Raw genomic sequence first — 12,331 nt, 5'->3', positions numbered from 1 at the left:
GTATAGAATCCTGGCTTCAAATGAAGACAAGGAAGGTGATAACTTTATGTAGGCAAGAGACCCTGATGTGCTAGAGCAGACACAGTCATTCTGAGTCGTGACATTTCTCCTCCATGTGGGAGTGAATGATCCTTTGCGATTGCAGCTGTATGTATCAGAATGACCACAGACCAGAAGTGGCACAGAGTTACACACCTCTGCCACTTGGAGGCGGTGTGCCTGTTTCTGTCATTGTTTCCTGAGCCTTTCAATGCAGTCTTAATAACTGTGTCCCAGACACTATATGTTTAATGAACAAACACTGTCTGATTTCCTTTTTTAACCTGCCTCTTTCATAAGTGACCCTTGTTATTCCAGTACTCCACCGTAATTTCTTTCCTACCGGATTGGTATTATTCTAGTAGAGTCATGACGGCCGTCTACAACTGCAGGTTCTAGTTTCTCTTCATTTTTGATACTTTTTATATTGTATACTAACATTCCAGGGAGTCACGGGTTTTCTCTCTTCTTTATCTCATACAATTTTGTCATCTATACTAGACATATCCCAGACTACCTCATATTTTAAACATTTTGCCCTAGTCCCTACCAGGAAAGTAAAGTGCATCCACTTTCAATCGATTCTATTCCAGAATTCCAGTGTAAAGTATTGCTTAGCTTCAGTCACCTACTTTTTAGAGGTAGTTTTTCCTTTTCAAGAGATGGCCCCTACCCTGCCTACCATACATCCTTCCCTGAAAAGCTCTTCATTTTTGCTAGTCTGGGTTTTTCTTCAACTCCAGTTGTACAGCCAGGACTTCAATGACAGGATGTGTCTGACCGCAGACAGGGTAAATCACACCCTTAGTTTAACAATTAAGTTAAAAATGCGGCCTTGATATTTAGAACAATTCACCTTTTCATACCTGGGACTTGGTACATGGGAAATGTTAACATCTGCTGAACAAATGCAATTTGCATTTTCTTTAAGTAATGTTCAGAAGAAATAAAGATATTATTCAATGCTGTTCTGTCAAGTGTTCTCAGTTACAACACTGTTTCCCAGTACTTTCACAGCAAGTGCTAAAGAATTTAGCCATTTACATACAACAAAAAAAGAGATTTACAACATTATTTTATGGGCAGACCTCAATGCCTAGGCATTGCCTATTATATTATCATAAGACAGAAAGATATTCAAGTTTCTGATCTTTTAGACTCATAATTTTAGGGCTAGAATAACTTCAGAAGTAACTGAATAGACTTAAGAGAAATACTTCAGAGCTAAAGCAATTCCCAAACTTCTGAATAGCCCAGAAATTTTACTTAAGTTCACCTACTAACTGCAGAAGCTCAGTAAACTTAACAGTAGCAGCATTAAGACCTGATATCAGGTTTCACAAATTCTAATTATTGCTCTTCCTATTAAATGGACTCTCTCTCATAGATTTTAAATTATCATTTAGTAAGTTGAGGGCTGCCTTTATACCAACCATTAAATTGTTAGCACTGATTTAAAATGAAATACCTTGTTGTCCAGAGAGAAGTCTTTCAACTCCTTTGATTAGTTTGTGTCTATGTCCATAAGCATTGATTCCAATCTCCTTCAGCTCCTTGTGCCCCATCTCAACTAACACATCCAAGGTGATCTTACAAAAGAGGATGAAACTGTTTAGAAGACTTCTATTTGGTAGACATTCACATACTGGTGTTCTCACAATGTATTAGAATCAAACATTTACTTTAGATTTTTTTGAACAGCTTAGAAATGAAAGCAAACCGGTTGTTAAACAGAAACCGAAAAGTTGCAGCTAACTGAAGTTCAGTCACGCACTACCAAAAAATAGCGTTATTTTCATTTAACATAAGAACCTGAACCGAATTAAGCTGCGAAACAAAAATGGACTTTCAAGTTAATCACATTCAGGTATTCTATTTTGTCTTTTCCACCATCACTCCACAACCCACCCATTTACACAAGGCCTTCACTGGTTCCTCCAGACTCCAGACTATGCTAACTGGTACTTGTGCCTCAGGGTTCAAACTATTTCTTTACCCTCAAATATTTTATTTCCACTTTGTGAAACCGAAGACATTCTAAAGATCCTGTTTTATTTATACGTCTTCCATGAAACTTTTCCTGAGTAGTCCAGCTTGCAATAACCTTTTTTTTCCCCTTTGAATTTCTAAAATCTATGCCCAAAACTTATTTCTTCTTATGTTGTTAGAGCTCCATAAGTATATCAAAAGTTCCTTAGGAGTACAAGTCTATACTAACTATATTTTCTGAACCAAAAAAAGAAAAAAAAAAAAAAAAGAAAAAACACCAGTATTCTGATGGCATAAATTGGGACTACTCTGGAAAAGCCCAGATATATACTTAGCATATCTATATACCTTCCCATAGTGGCTAGCGAAGTGTCAGACTCAGAGCAGGCAATGAGTGACACAACTGAACTAAACAAACCAAGCTCAAGGATAACTTATTTTAAGGGCTAAATAAGCTAAGCTTTCCATTTGGGAAAGCTATTTTACTATTACTACACCACAGTCCATTTTTCCATATATTTTTAAATTTCTTCTTTGATTTCCTGGTTGACCCATTCATTGCTTAATACATGTTGTCTAATCTCCATGTATTTATGGTCTTTCCAAAAATTTTCTTATGGTTGACCTGGTTTCAAAGCGCTGTGGTCAGAAAATACGCATGGTATGATTTCAATCTTTTTGCATTTGTTGAGGCCTGATGTTGTGACTTAGTATGTGACCTATTCTGGCGCATGTCCCATGTGCACTTAAAAGAAGGTGTATTTTCATTTGTTTCAATGTACTTCTTATTTCATGAGAGTCCATTTTATTTGCTAATAAACTAAGCAGAAATTCCAAGATCAAGCCCAATTAGAAGAGTTAACTGATTTCCAGTCCCTTAAAAAAACATTCTCCTCTCCCCACAAACAGGTGAATGGTTTAAGGCACTTCAAGGATGTCCTAATTTTTTTTTTTTTTTTTTTTAACATTTTTTATTTATTTTTGGGACAGAGAGAGACAGAGCATGAACGGGGGAGGGGCAGAGAGAGAGGGAGACACAGAATCGGAAACAGGCTCCAGGCTCCGAGCCATCAGCCCAGAGCCTGACGCGGGGCTCGAACTCACGGACCGCGAGATCGTGACCTGGCTGAAGTCGGACGCTTAACCGACTGCGCCACCCAGGCGCCCCAAGGATGTCCTAATTTTTTGTTGAGGTCTCACAGAACACCAAACCAAGCAAATCAATTCATTTACTCACCTGTTCTCTCTCAAATATATCCATCAGGTGCTCAAGCCCAAGATTCCTTACAAATTGAGTTATGCTAAAATCTACTGCTGGAACTGGAAAATAAAAAATCCAGAACAAACAGAATAAGGTATATCAACATTTTAGCAACAAGGTTATGTGGTATTACTATACACATCAAGAATGCAAAGATGAAGCAAAACATTGCATCAAAAATTGCAAAAAGAGAAAGCTACAAAATCTCAACATCATAGAACAAACAGCCACTGGGGCACTTTCAGGTTAAAAAAAACATTTCATTTAAAAAAATTTATTTTTAACTGTATCTTTAAAATAAGTGCCCATACTGAAACTAGTATGTCAATTATATTTCCACTCAAAACGTTTCCTTATCTTTGAGGATATAAGCTTCTTCACAAAAAAGTTTATGAAAACAAGTTCCACAATGTTACATAAGGTGAGATGAATTTTGACAGGTAAAAAGTAAAGAGAACAGCTTTATAGAGACAGCAAGTATGCTGTCTTTTTCTTTCCTTTAAAAAAAAAAAAAAGATCTTCACAACTGGGTATTCTGATACGGAGAAAAGATATTTCCTAACTCTGTAATAATATACTGGACTAGGTAAAGGCATAACTACTCAAGCACAAGCCATCTAAACCTTTCGAAAGCATAATGTAAAGAAAACAATGAAAGACTAAAATTTTAAGGCTATGCTAATTAATCTGATACTAACTGTTGTATTTAAAAAATGACTTGTTTGCATTCTAAATGACAACTAGGCGGCTACAATACAAGTTAGAAAGTTATTCTCACCCTCCTTTTTCTCCAAGCTAGAGGCACCCTCTGTTCCACTTGAACTAACTACTGAAGACAGTTCAGAAAAACTCCCAGATAAGTTGTCAAGACTGCTGGCTGCAGAAAGACTTGATGGGCTGGATGGACCTGAAGACAGAGCATCTCCGGTAGCTCCTGGGCTTCTCACACCATTGAGCACTTGAGGTTTATAACATGAAGGCAGAGCAGAAGGGGGCATGGCTGCTGTCAGGAGAGCGCTAACATCATCTGCCTAGTGTGTGTGTCAGAGAGAGATTAAATCTGTGATAAGCAAGTTTTAAAATTCTCCTGTACCCAACAGAATACATTAAAAAATATGACAAAAACTCAGATTTGCACTAGAACTGCATATAACATAAAAATGATTATTTTAAAAAGTAAAGCAAGTAAGTGACATCCAGCTAAGCTGTTATTAAATATAAAACATAATTCAGAACATCTCTTCCAAGACACAGAGAATAAGAACAAACCTGTTAAATGTGGCTAAGCATAAAAAACCCTAACTTTCATACTATGATTTTCTGCAAAGCACTGAAATGAATTATAGTAACAGCAATTTTAATTTTTTTTAATGTTTATTTATTTTTGAGACAGAGACAGAGTGTGAACAGGGGAGGGGCAGAGAGAGAGACATAGAATCTGAGCTGTCAGCAGAGCCCGACGTGGGGCTAGACGTGACCTGAGCCGAAGTCACACACTTAACCGACTGAACCACCCAGGCGCCCCTATAGTAACAGCAATTTTAAAAGGTAAGAATTTTTTAACACTATCGCAATTACTCTGAAAGAAGCAGTAAAACCCTGGATTGCGAGTAACTTGTTCTGTGAGCATTCCTCAAGATGAGCAGTACGTGACGCTGAACATCACATGATCAAAATGGAGCCAATGGTTCTTGAAATCCGCTTTAATATACAAGTGCTCTGGATTATAAGCATGTTTCTGGAACGAATTATGCTCCCAAACCAAGGTTTTACTCTTATTCAATCTACATGGAACTTGAATCTACATGGTGTATTTATATTTCCTGGAAAATATTTAGTGATACATCCTTAAAATTGAGTTATTTTTGGGGGGGAGAAAACAAAGATAATCATTTTAATCAAATCTACTAGTATGGGAAAAAAATCCTCAAACTTACTAGCTTTAATTTGCTTAGTGACATATATTATTTTTTTTTTTCACAATGCTCAAGACACTAATAGCAAGAAGTAAATCAGTACTTGTTTTCATGGTTAGTCACATTTATATTGCCTATTTTAATCTTTATCTTTTTTCTTCCCAAGTCTGAGGACTTCCACGGCACCCACATTTTAAAATAATATTAGCATCATCTATGGGGTGCTTTTTATGTATCTGCTATCATGCCTGAGACTTTAAGTACATTACCTTAATTCTTGTATTAACCAGACACACACACACACACACACACTCTCTCTCTCTCTCTCTCTCTCTCTCTCTCTCTCTCTCTTTTTAAAAATTTTATTTTTAAGTAATCACTACACCCAATGTGGGGCTCGAACTCACAACCTTCAGATTAAGAGCTGCATGCTCTTCTGACAGCTGGCCAGGCACCCCTTAACCAGACATTTCACCCCCATTATAGATGACATGACTGAGGCTTAGAGATTAGGCAAGGTGAAAGACCATACAACTATAAGTGGTAGCCAGAATTCTAAGGCAAGTGTGTTAGGCTCTAAAGCCCACACCTGTTCTCTAGAGCACTTTGTTTCATGTCAATTATGTCTGGTGGACTAACAGATGGGTGGAATGAATTAGAAAAGTGCGTTCCCAAGGTAGTTTGGGATTGGAAGGACACTTCCCTGAAGAAATGTTGCAAATATGGTTGGGCTGTCAGCCTGCTAAGAAAAATCTACTTAACCCCCAATGAAGCTGAACTGAATCAGCTTCTCAGTGTAACTTGTGACAGTGAAATCTCTCTCAGTAGAAAGCAATCTAAGAGACTGCTTTTCCTTTGTATCTCAACAAGAATTTCTTCTCTCTTTCCCTCCAGTGCCCTGGCCAATTTCCTCAGTGGTAGAGGTGAGAGAGGAGCCTGTGTCACACTGGCCAAAGAGGAAGTGGAGGCTACAACAGAGACTCCTACATGAGTTCCCTTGGGGGCGGGGGGGTGGGGGGGGAACCACAACCCAAAAAACTTAAGGAACAAGCTTGTTTTCTGAACACTTTTGGGGAGGTAAGCACGGAACCGGAACTCTGGGAACAGGCAGTGTGGGAGGAACTAGAATCCTGACAAGAAGCAGGCTTTGTGGCTGCAGCACCCTGAGGGCAATGAGGGGAAATTCATCAAGACCAGTGTCCTATGTGACCTTGCACAGTATGCCCCTTAACAGCCTTCACTGAGGGCCTGTATTTGGAAATTTTATTTCCAAATTAACGTAAGCAGCTATACCTCGTACTTCTTTTTCCTATTTCCAAAGGCACTCAGGATACAATAGCTTATTGATAGTCCTATTATTTACATATTACATTTTAACACCAAAGAAATCCTATATTTAAACTGAGCTAAAAAAAGATTTTGCCACATTCACCATAAAGATATTTTATATGTACCAAGCAAACATTAAAAAGTTAAGAAAAGCAATGAGATTTTTCAAAGAGTCCATCACTTACTGAAACTAAATCTAAAGGCGTTTGTCCTTCCTGATTTTTAAGAGTAGGGTCGGCTCCGTGGGCCAACAGCAAAGCACAAAGCTGTGTTCGTCCCTTTTGGGCTGCTTCATGCAAAGGTGTGAAAGCCCACTTGTCCGTAGCATTGACACACGCATTATACTTTATTAGTAAAGCTGCTACATCTACATGCTGTAAAAGAAAATACTCCTGTTACAGTCTGAAATGTTATCACATTTTAGTTCCTAAGAAGAAACTAGCTACATACTTATTTTTCCATATTTTCAAACCTACTCTGGAAATGAAAAAAAAAATTGTGTTTCTCCCCAACATCATAATTTATGGGTAGTTGATTAAAAATTACAGTAGACATTTTAATAACTTGAGAAATCAGAAAACATTTAAGAATTCTACACAGGACAGGAACTAAATAAATGAATGCGACTTAAACAACTTCTCATTTATCCAAGTGTTATAACTGCTGAACATCAGTTTAGAAACCAGCAACCTTCCCCAATTATTCAAACTACACCTACTGAAAATGGTCAATACTAATTGTAATATTTAGGGCTGTTATAAACTCAGGAACAATGCACCTGAATCTCTATGGACTCTTAGGAGTCCCAGTGGTTTTCCTGGTACCAACAAATAAACAAAATCATTAACATCTCACTGAAAATAAGAGGTGCTAAGGAAGATAATAAAATGAATGACAAATGTGCTGCATGTCACACAGCAAGCTTACAACAGATTCAGAATTGAAACCTGGACATTATTTAATCTCTTTAGCCCTCATATTTATTCCTCTATAAAATGAAAAAGTCAAACTAAATGCCCTTTCAGAACTGCAATACTGATTTCCACTTTGAAAATTTTAGAGATTAAAAAAAATTTTTTTAACATTTATTTTTGAGAGACAGAGTGTGAGTGGGGGAGGGGCAGAGAGAGACAGAGAGAGAGAGAGAGAGAGAGAGAGAGGGAGGGAGGGAGGAAGGGAAAGAGAGAGAGAATCCAAAGCAGGCTCCAGGCTCTGAGCTGTCAGCACAGAGCCCAACTTGGGCTTGAATCCATGAACTGTGAGATCATGATCTGAGCCGAAGTCAGTCGCCTGACTGAGCCATTCATGCGCCCTGAAAATTTTAGAGATTTTTAAAAGGTAATATAAAAGAACTTACCCCATAAGATGCTGCATTATGTAAAGGAATAAGTCCTCCTTTGTCTTGGGCATTCACATCGGCTCCATGTTGCAACAAATACTCTGCAACTTCTAAATTATTATAACCGGCTAATTTAGAAAAGAATTAAAATTACTTCCACTTGTTAATATAAAAAATTAAATTTACGTGTCTGTATATATCTATATAAAAAGCATAGACATGCTTTGAAAAATAAAGCAAGTTTACAGAAATCTAAAATTCTCCACTAGAATATATTAAAAATTTATCTTATGAAAAAAACTGCCCACTGGTCTCAAGTTGGAAGCTTTCAGGGATATGCCTTCCACAGACTCTCAAAAGTTATACTGACTGATTTGCTAATATCTTTCCTTTTAAAACCTTCTACCTAAGTCCCTGCCTTTATGGTTGTTATATACAACTTCCTGTACTCAGGTACATGGTCTCAAGGGCTACAAGCATATAAGGCATTTAAGCATATAAAAGCCAAGTTAGAAACACAAGTGGCCAGCAGAATAGGAGACAGCACACCAGCATGGGTCTCAAGACTCCATTTTCCCGGAAGGCTGCAAAGACATGCTTTTTGTAGAGTGAGATCTTAGGGATATACATCTGTGCGCGTCTGATAGTAGAACCTAATGTTGCTAAAGCCACATTTTATAAATATACCATAACTTCTTAGCTGTCATACTGGGAACTGTTAGTTACCTTAGTACATAGTCTTATGGTAAAGTATATTTTATTTGACACACAATCATAGATTGAAAGCAAATTGGGAACTTTGCCAACATAAAACCAGGTATCACTTGAAACTTTAAAATAGTTCAAAATATCTTATTCACATTTATTTTTTTGTAGCTTTTATTCTTTTGCTAAAGGATTTAAAGCCAAAACATTTAAGATCAAGAAGGGAGAAACAAAACCACAGAACTACCATAAACTAAGTATTACAATGAATCCAAAAGTTCTTTCAGGTCTCAAGTTATAAAACTGCACAAGTAGGCAGAAATGTTTTGCATATACAACTTATTTACCACTTACAAAGACAACACAGATTTAAATAGTTATTGTTAAATGCTCTAGATAAGCTACCATAAAGATACAGAAGAGCTAATATAAATAAATATACACAGCATAATTCAAACCGGATGTCACATCACATCCTGTCTTGTATGGATGAAAAACTCCTGATTACCAGTGGAAGTATAAAAGCTTTTTGTCATCATGTTAGCGCTTGTGGTTATCACTTCCAAAATTCTCTAAAGACATAGAGTAATTCTTTTCCTTGGACAGTGGGGTCCCAACTTACGGGTGGTGAAAGTTTAAAGGTAAAAATCACATATCACCAAAATTGTCTTAAAAATTTTTTTTTAACGTTTATTTTTCGAGAGACAGAGAAAGACAGAAATGAGCGGGGGAGGGGCACAGAGAGAGGGAATCACAGAATCTGAAGCAAGCTCCAGGTTGTCAGCACAGAGCCCAACGTGGGGCTCAAACTCACAAACGAGATCATGACCTGAGCTTAACCCAGTCGGAGCCACCCAGGCATCCCCCAAATTGTCTTTTAAATACTAAGAGCACACTCAGTTATTCACACTATGAGACTAACATAAACTGAGAGAGAGAGAGGAAAAAAAAAATAAGAGTAGACATCCATCTCCCATATTACACAAAGTGGCAGAAACACCTGCATTACTTTTTTCTCTGATTTATTTATTTTCCTTTCTAAACTATGTATATTTAGATAAACTTGTAGGAGTCAAATTATGCCTTTAATGTGACACCAATGAAGCAATAGCTGTAAGTTCAGGGATATTAACGGCCCGTTCCCTAGCATCTTCCACGCCGCTAAAGAAACCAGGCTGTACACCTGCACTAAAAAACAACTGCGCTGTGCCCATTTCATGAGTGAAAACTTGTAAAAATGTTATGTGTTCAACTGTCTCCCGAATTCCTATGTTGGAGCTCTAACCATCAGTACCTTAGAATGGGACTGTATTTGGAGATGAGGTCTTGAAAGAGGTAATTACGTTAAAATGAGGCTGGTAGGGAAGGTCCTAATCCAAGCTGGCTGGTGTCCTTATAAGAGGAGATTAGGACATACTGTGAGAGACACCAGGCATGTGCACACAACAGAGAAAAGGCCATGTGACGGCACAGTAAGAAGGTGGCCATCTGCAGCCCAAGGAGAGACTAATCCTGCCGACACCTTGATCTCCAGACTGTGAGAAAAAAAGTTTGTTGCTGAAGCCTCCAGTACCTTCCTACGGCAGGACGAACAAATACAACAAATTACTTTGGCAATAGGCTTATGTAACTTTTTAGTCTTAAGATTTTTTTCTGCTTGTGCTTAATAGCTACCCCAAGAGTGGAGAGCTTTAGCACGAGGAGGAAAGCTGGCTCAAGCAGGCTAATTTTTCAAGTTTATATGGCCAAAACTCAATCACCAAAGAGGATTTAAAAATTATAGTGACCGGCAGAGCCTCTTTCAATTGTTCTTACCGAATGAAACACACTAGCACTAAAGTGAACATGAAATACAGTTGCCCTGTACAAATATACTCAGGTATAACGGTGGTAAAAGAAGACATGTGAGTTGCATCTTTTTTTTTTTTTTAAAATCTTTTTCCAACGTTTTTTATTTATTTTTGGGACAGAGAGAGACAGAGCATGAACGGGGGAGGGGCAGAGAGAGAGGGAGACACAGAATCGGAAACAGGCTCCAGGCTCCGAGCCATCGGCCCAGAGCCTGACGCGGGGCTCGAACTCACGGACCGCGAGATCGTGACCTGGCTGAAGTCGGACGCTTAACCGACTGCGCCACCCAGGCGCCCCGAGTTGCATCTTTTAAATTTACTTGCAGGAAATATTTTACTCCGATAAAATGAATCTTAGATGTCACCAGCTTAAAGGTATGCAACTTCATTCACTTACCTGCTAAATGTAAAGGTGTTGAATGTCGGCCTTGGGTATCACGGCAATTTACGTTATCAGGAGAAGACAACTTCTTTACTCTGGCTAAACAACCCTTCTTGGCAGCATCTAACAAAGCTGCGTCTCCCCGAAGCAGATCTTGGATGTCTGTATCTCCATCTTTAACAAGATCCAAAGGAGTATTTCCATCCCTGTTTTTCTTTGTAGGGTCTGCACCATGCTGGGCATGTGAAAAATAGACAAAGGGGTACTAGCTTAAGTTTGCCCTTAGTCAAGAAGAAAATCGTCAATGTAACTATACCAAAAAACCTATCCTATTTTACATGGAGAGACTCTACCTTAAAGATGAACATGGCTGTTATATTTGATTTAGTACACAGAAAATTATAATAAAAAGAATACAGAGGCAGTTAAATATTACTGGGCTTTAATAATGCAATTAAATTATTACTATTATTATTTCATTTTTTTAAAGTAGGCTCCACATCCAACTTGGGGCTTGAACTCACAACCCTGGGATCAAGAGTCGCAAGCTCTACCAACTGAGCCACCCAGGGATCCCTATAATGCAATTTAATAAAAATTGTACATTACGTTCAAAATAAGGTAGTATTTCATTAACAACTGACTTTCATGTATGCTATTTTTAATTTTCACGAACACTGACACAAAGTATAGATTTAATTGAGTCATATGCTCTACTGACCGAGCCAGCCAAGTGCTCTAACTTTTGTTTTTAGTGTAAAATATCTACACTGGTACCTGTATTAAACCAGTACTATCACTTTTATTAGAGCCAAATAAATCTGGCTTATAAATTACATAATCCATCAAATGTCTTGAGGCTAAAGTACTATATAGGAAAAATTAAGACAATCATCAGAGAACTGTTACATGAAGATAGCTGACTTTATATAATAAATCTGTGTGTGGTAAACATCCTAGCAGATTAAGATATACAAGTGTTCATGACATTTATTCTGAAACTGAGGTAGAGAATTAGCTCTGTTTCATACTCCTTTACAAGTTTAAGTTTATATTAAACGTTATTAGAAATATAAACATATTCTATGTAATAAACCCAGTCCACAGTAAGTAAATATACCTGGAGTAGGAGTTTGCAAATTTCATACTTTCCTTTTGCTGCAGCTTCATGTAAAGGTGTAAATTTCCATAAATCAGCTACATTAACTACTGCTCCATGCTTAACAAGAAGTTCTGCAACTTCATAATGTCCGTAAGAACATGCATTGTGCAAAGGTACAAGGCCTCTGAAATGAAAAATTACATAAGGAATGCAACACAAAGATATATATATATTTAATTTTTATTAAAAAAATCTTTTAAAAAGTTTATTTATTTTAATATGAAGTTTATTGTCAAGTTGGTTTCCATACAACACCCAGTGCTCATCCCAACAGGTGCCCTCCTCAATGCCCATCGCCCACTTTCCCCTCCCTCCCACCCCCCATCAACCCTCAGTTTATTCTCAGTTTTGAAGAGTCT

At 37.7% G+C, this 12,331-nt stretch overlaps 1 protein-coding gene across 2 annotated transcripts in view; it reads right to left on the bottom strand.

Moving 5' to 3' along the window:
* Positions 1-12,331, bottom strand: part of TNKS2 (tankyrase 2) — a 66,989-nt gene that overhangs the window by 14,364 nt on the left and 40,294 nt on the right. For both annotated transcript variants that reach the window (XM_058697149.1, XM_058697148.1), the window contains 7 exons: positions 11,931-12,096; positions 10,826-11,045; positions 7,892-8,001; positions 6,720-6,908; positions 4,068-4,320; positions 3,266-3,348; positions 1,508-1,628 (listed from right to left, as the gene is read on the bottom strand). In XM_058697149.1, coding sequence (XP_058553132.1) covers positions 1,508-1,628; positions 3,266-3,348; positions 4,068-4,320; positions 6,720-6,908; positions 7,892-8,001; positions 10,826-11,045; positions 11,931-12,096 — 1,142 coding nt within the window. The remainder of the gene's footprint in view (positions 1-1,507; positions 1,629-3,265; positions 3,349-4,067; positions 4,321-6,719; positions 6,909-7,891; positions 8,002-10,825; positions 11,046-11,930; positions 12,097-12,331) is intronic.

The sequence above is a fragment of the Neofelis nebulosa genome, chromosome 13, assembly GCF_028018385.1.
Source record: "Neofelis nebulosa isolate mNeoNeb1 chromosome 13, mNeoNeb1.pri, whole genome shotgun sequence".
NCBI classification, from domain to species: domain Eukaryota; kingdom Metazoa; phylum Chordata; class Mammalia; order Carnivora; family Felidae; genus Neofelis; species Neofelis nebulosa.
The sequence above is the reverse complement of the archived record's forward strand: the minus strand, read 5'-3'. Positions and strand labels throughout refer to the sequence as shown.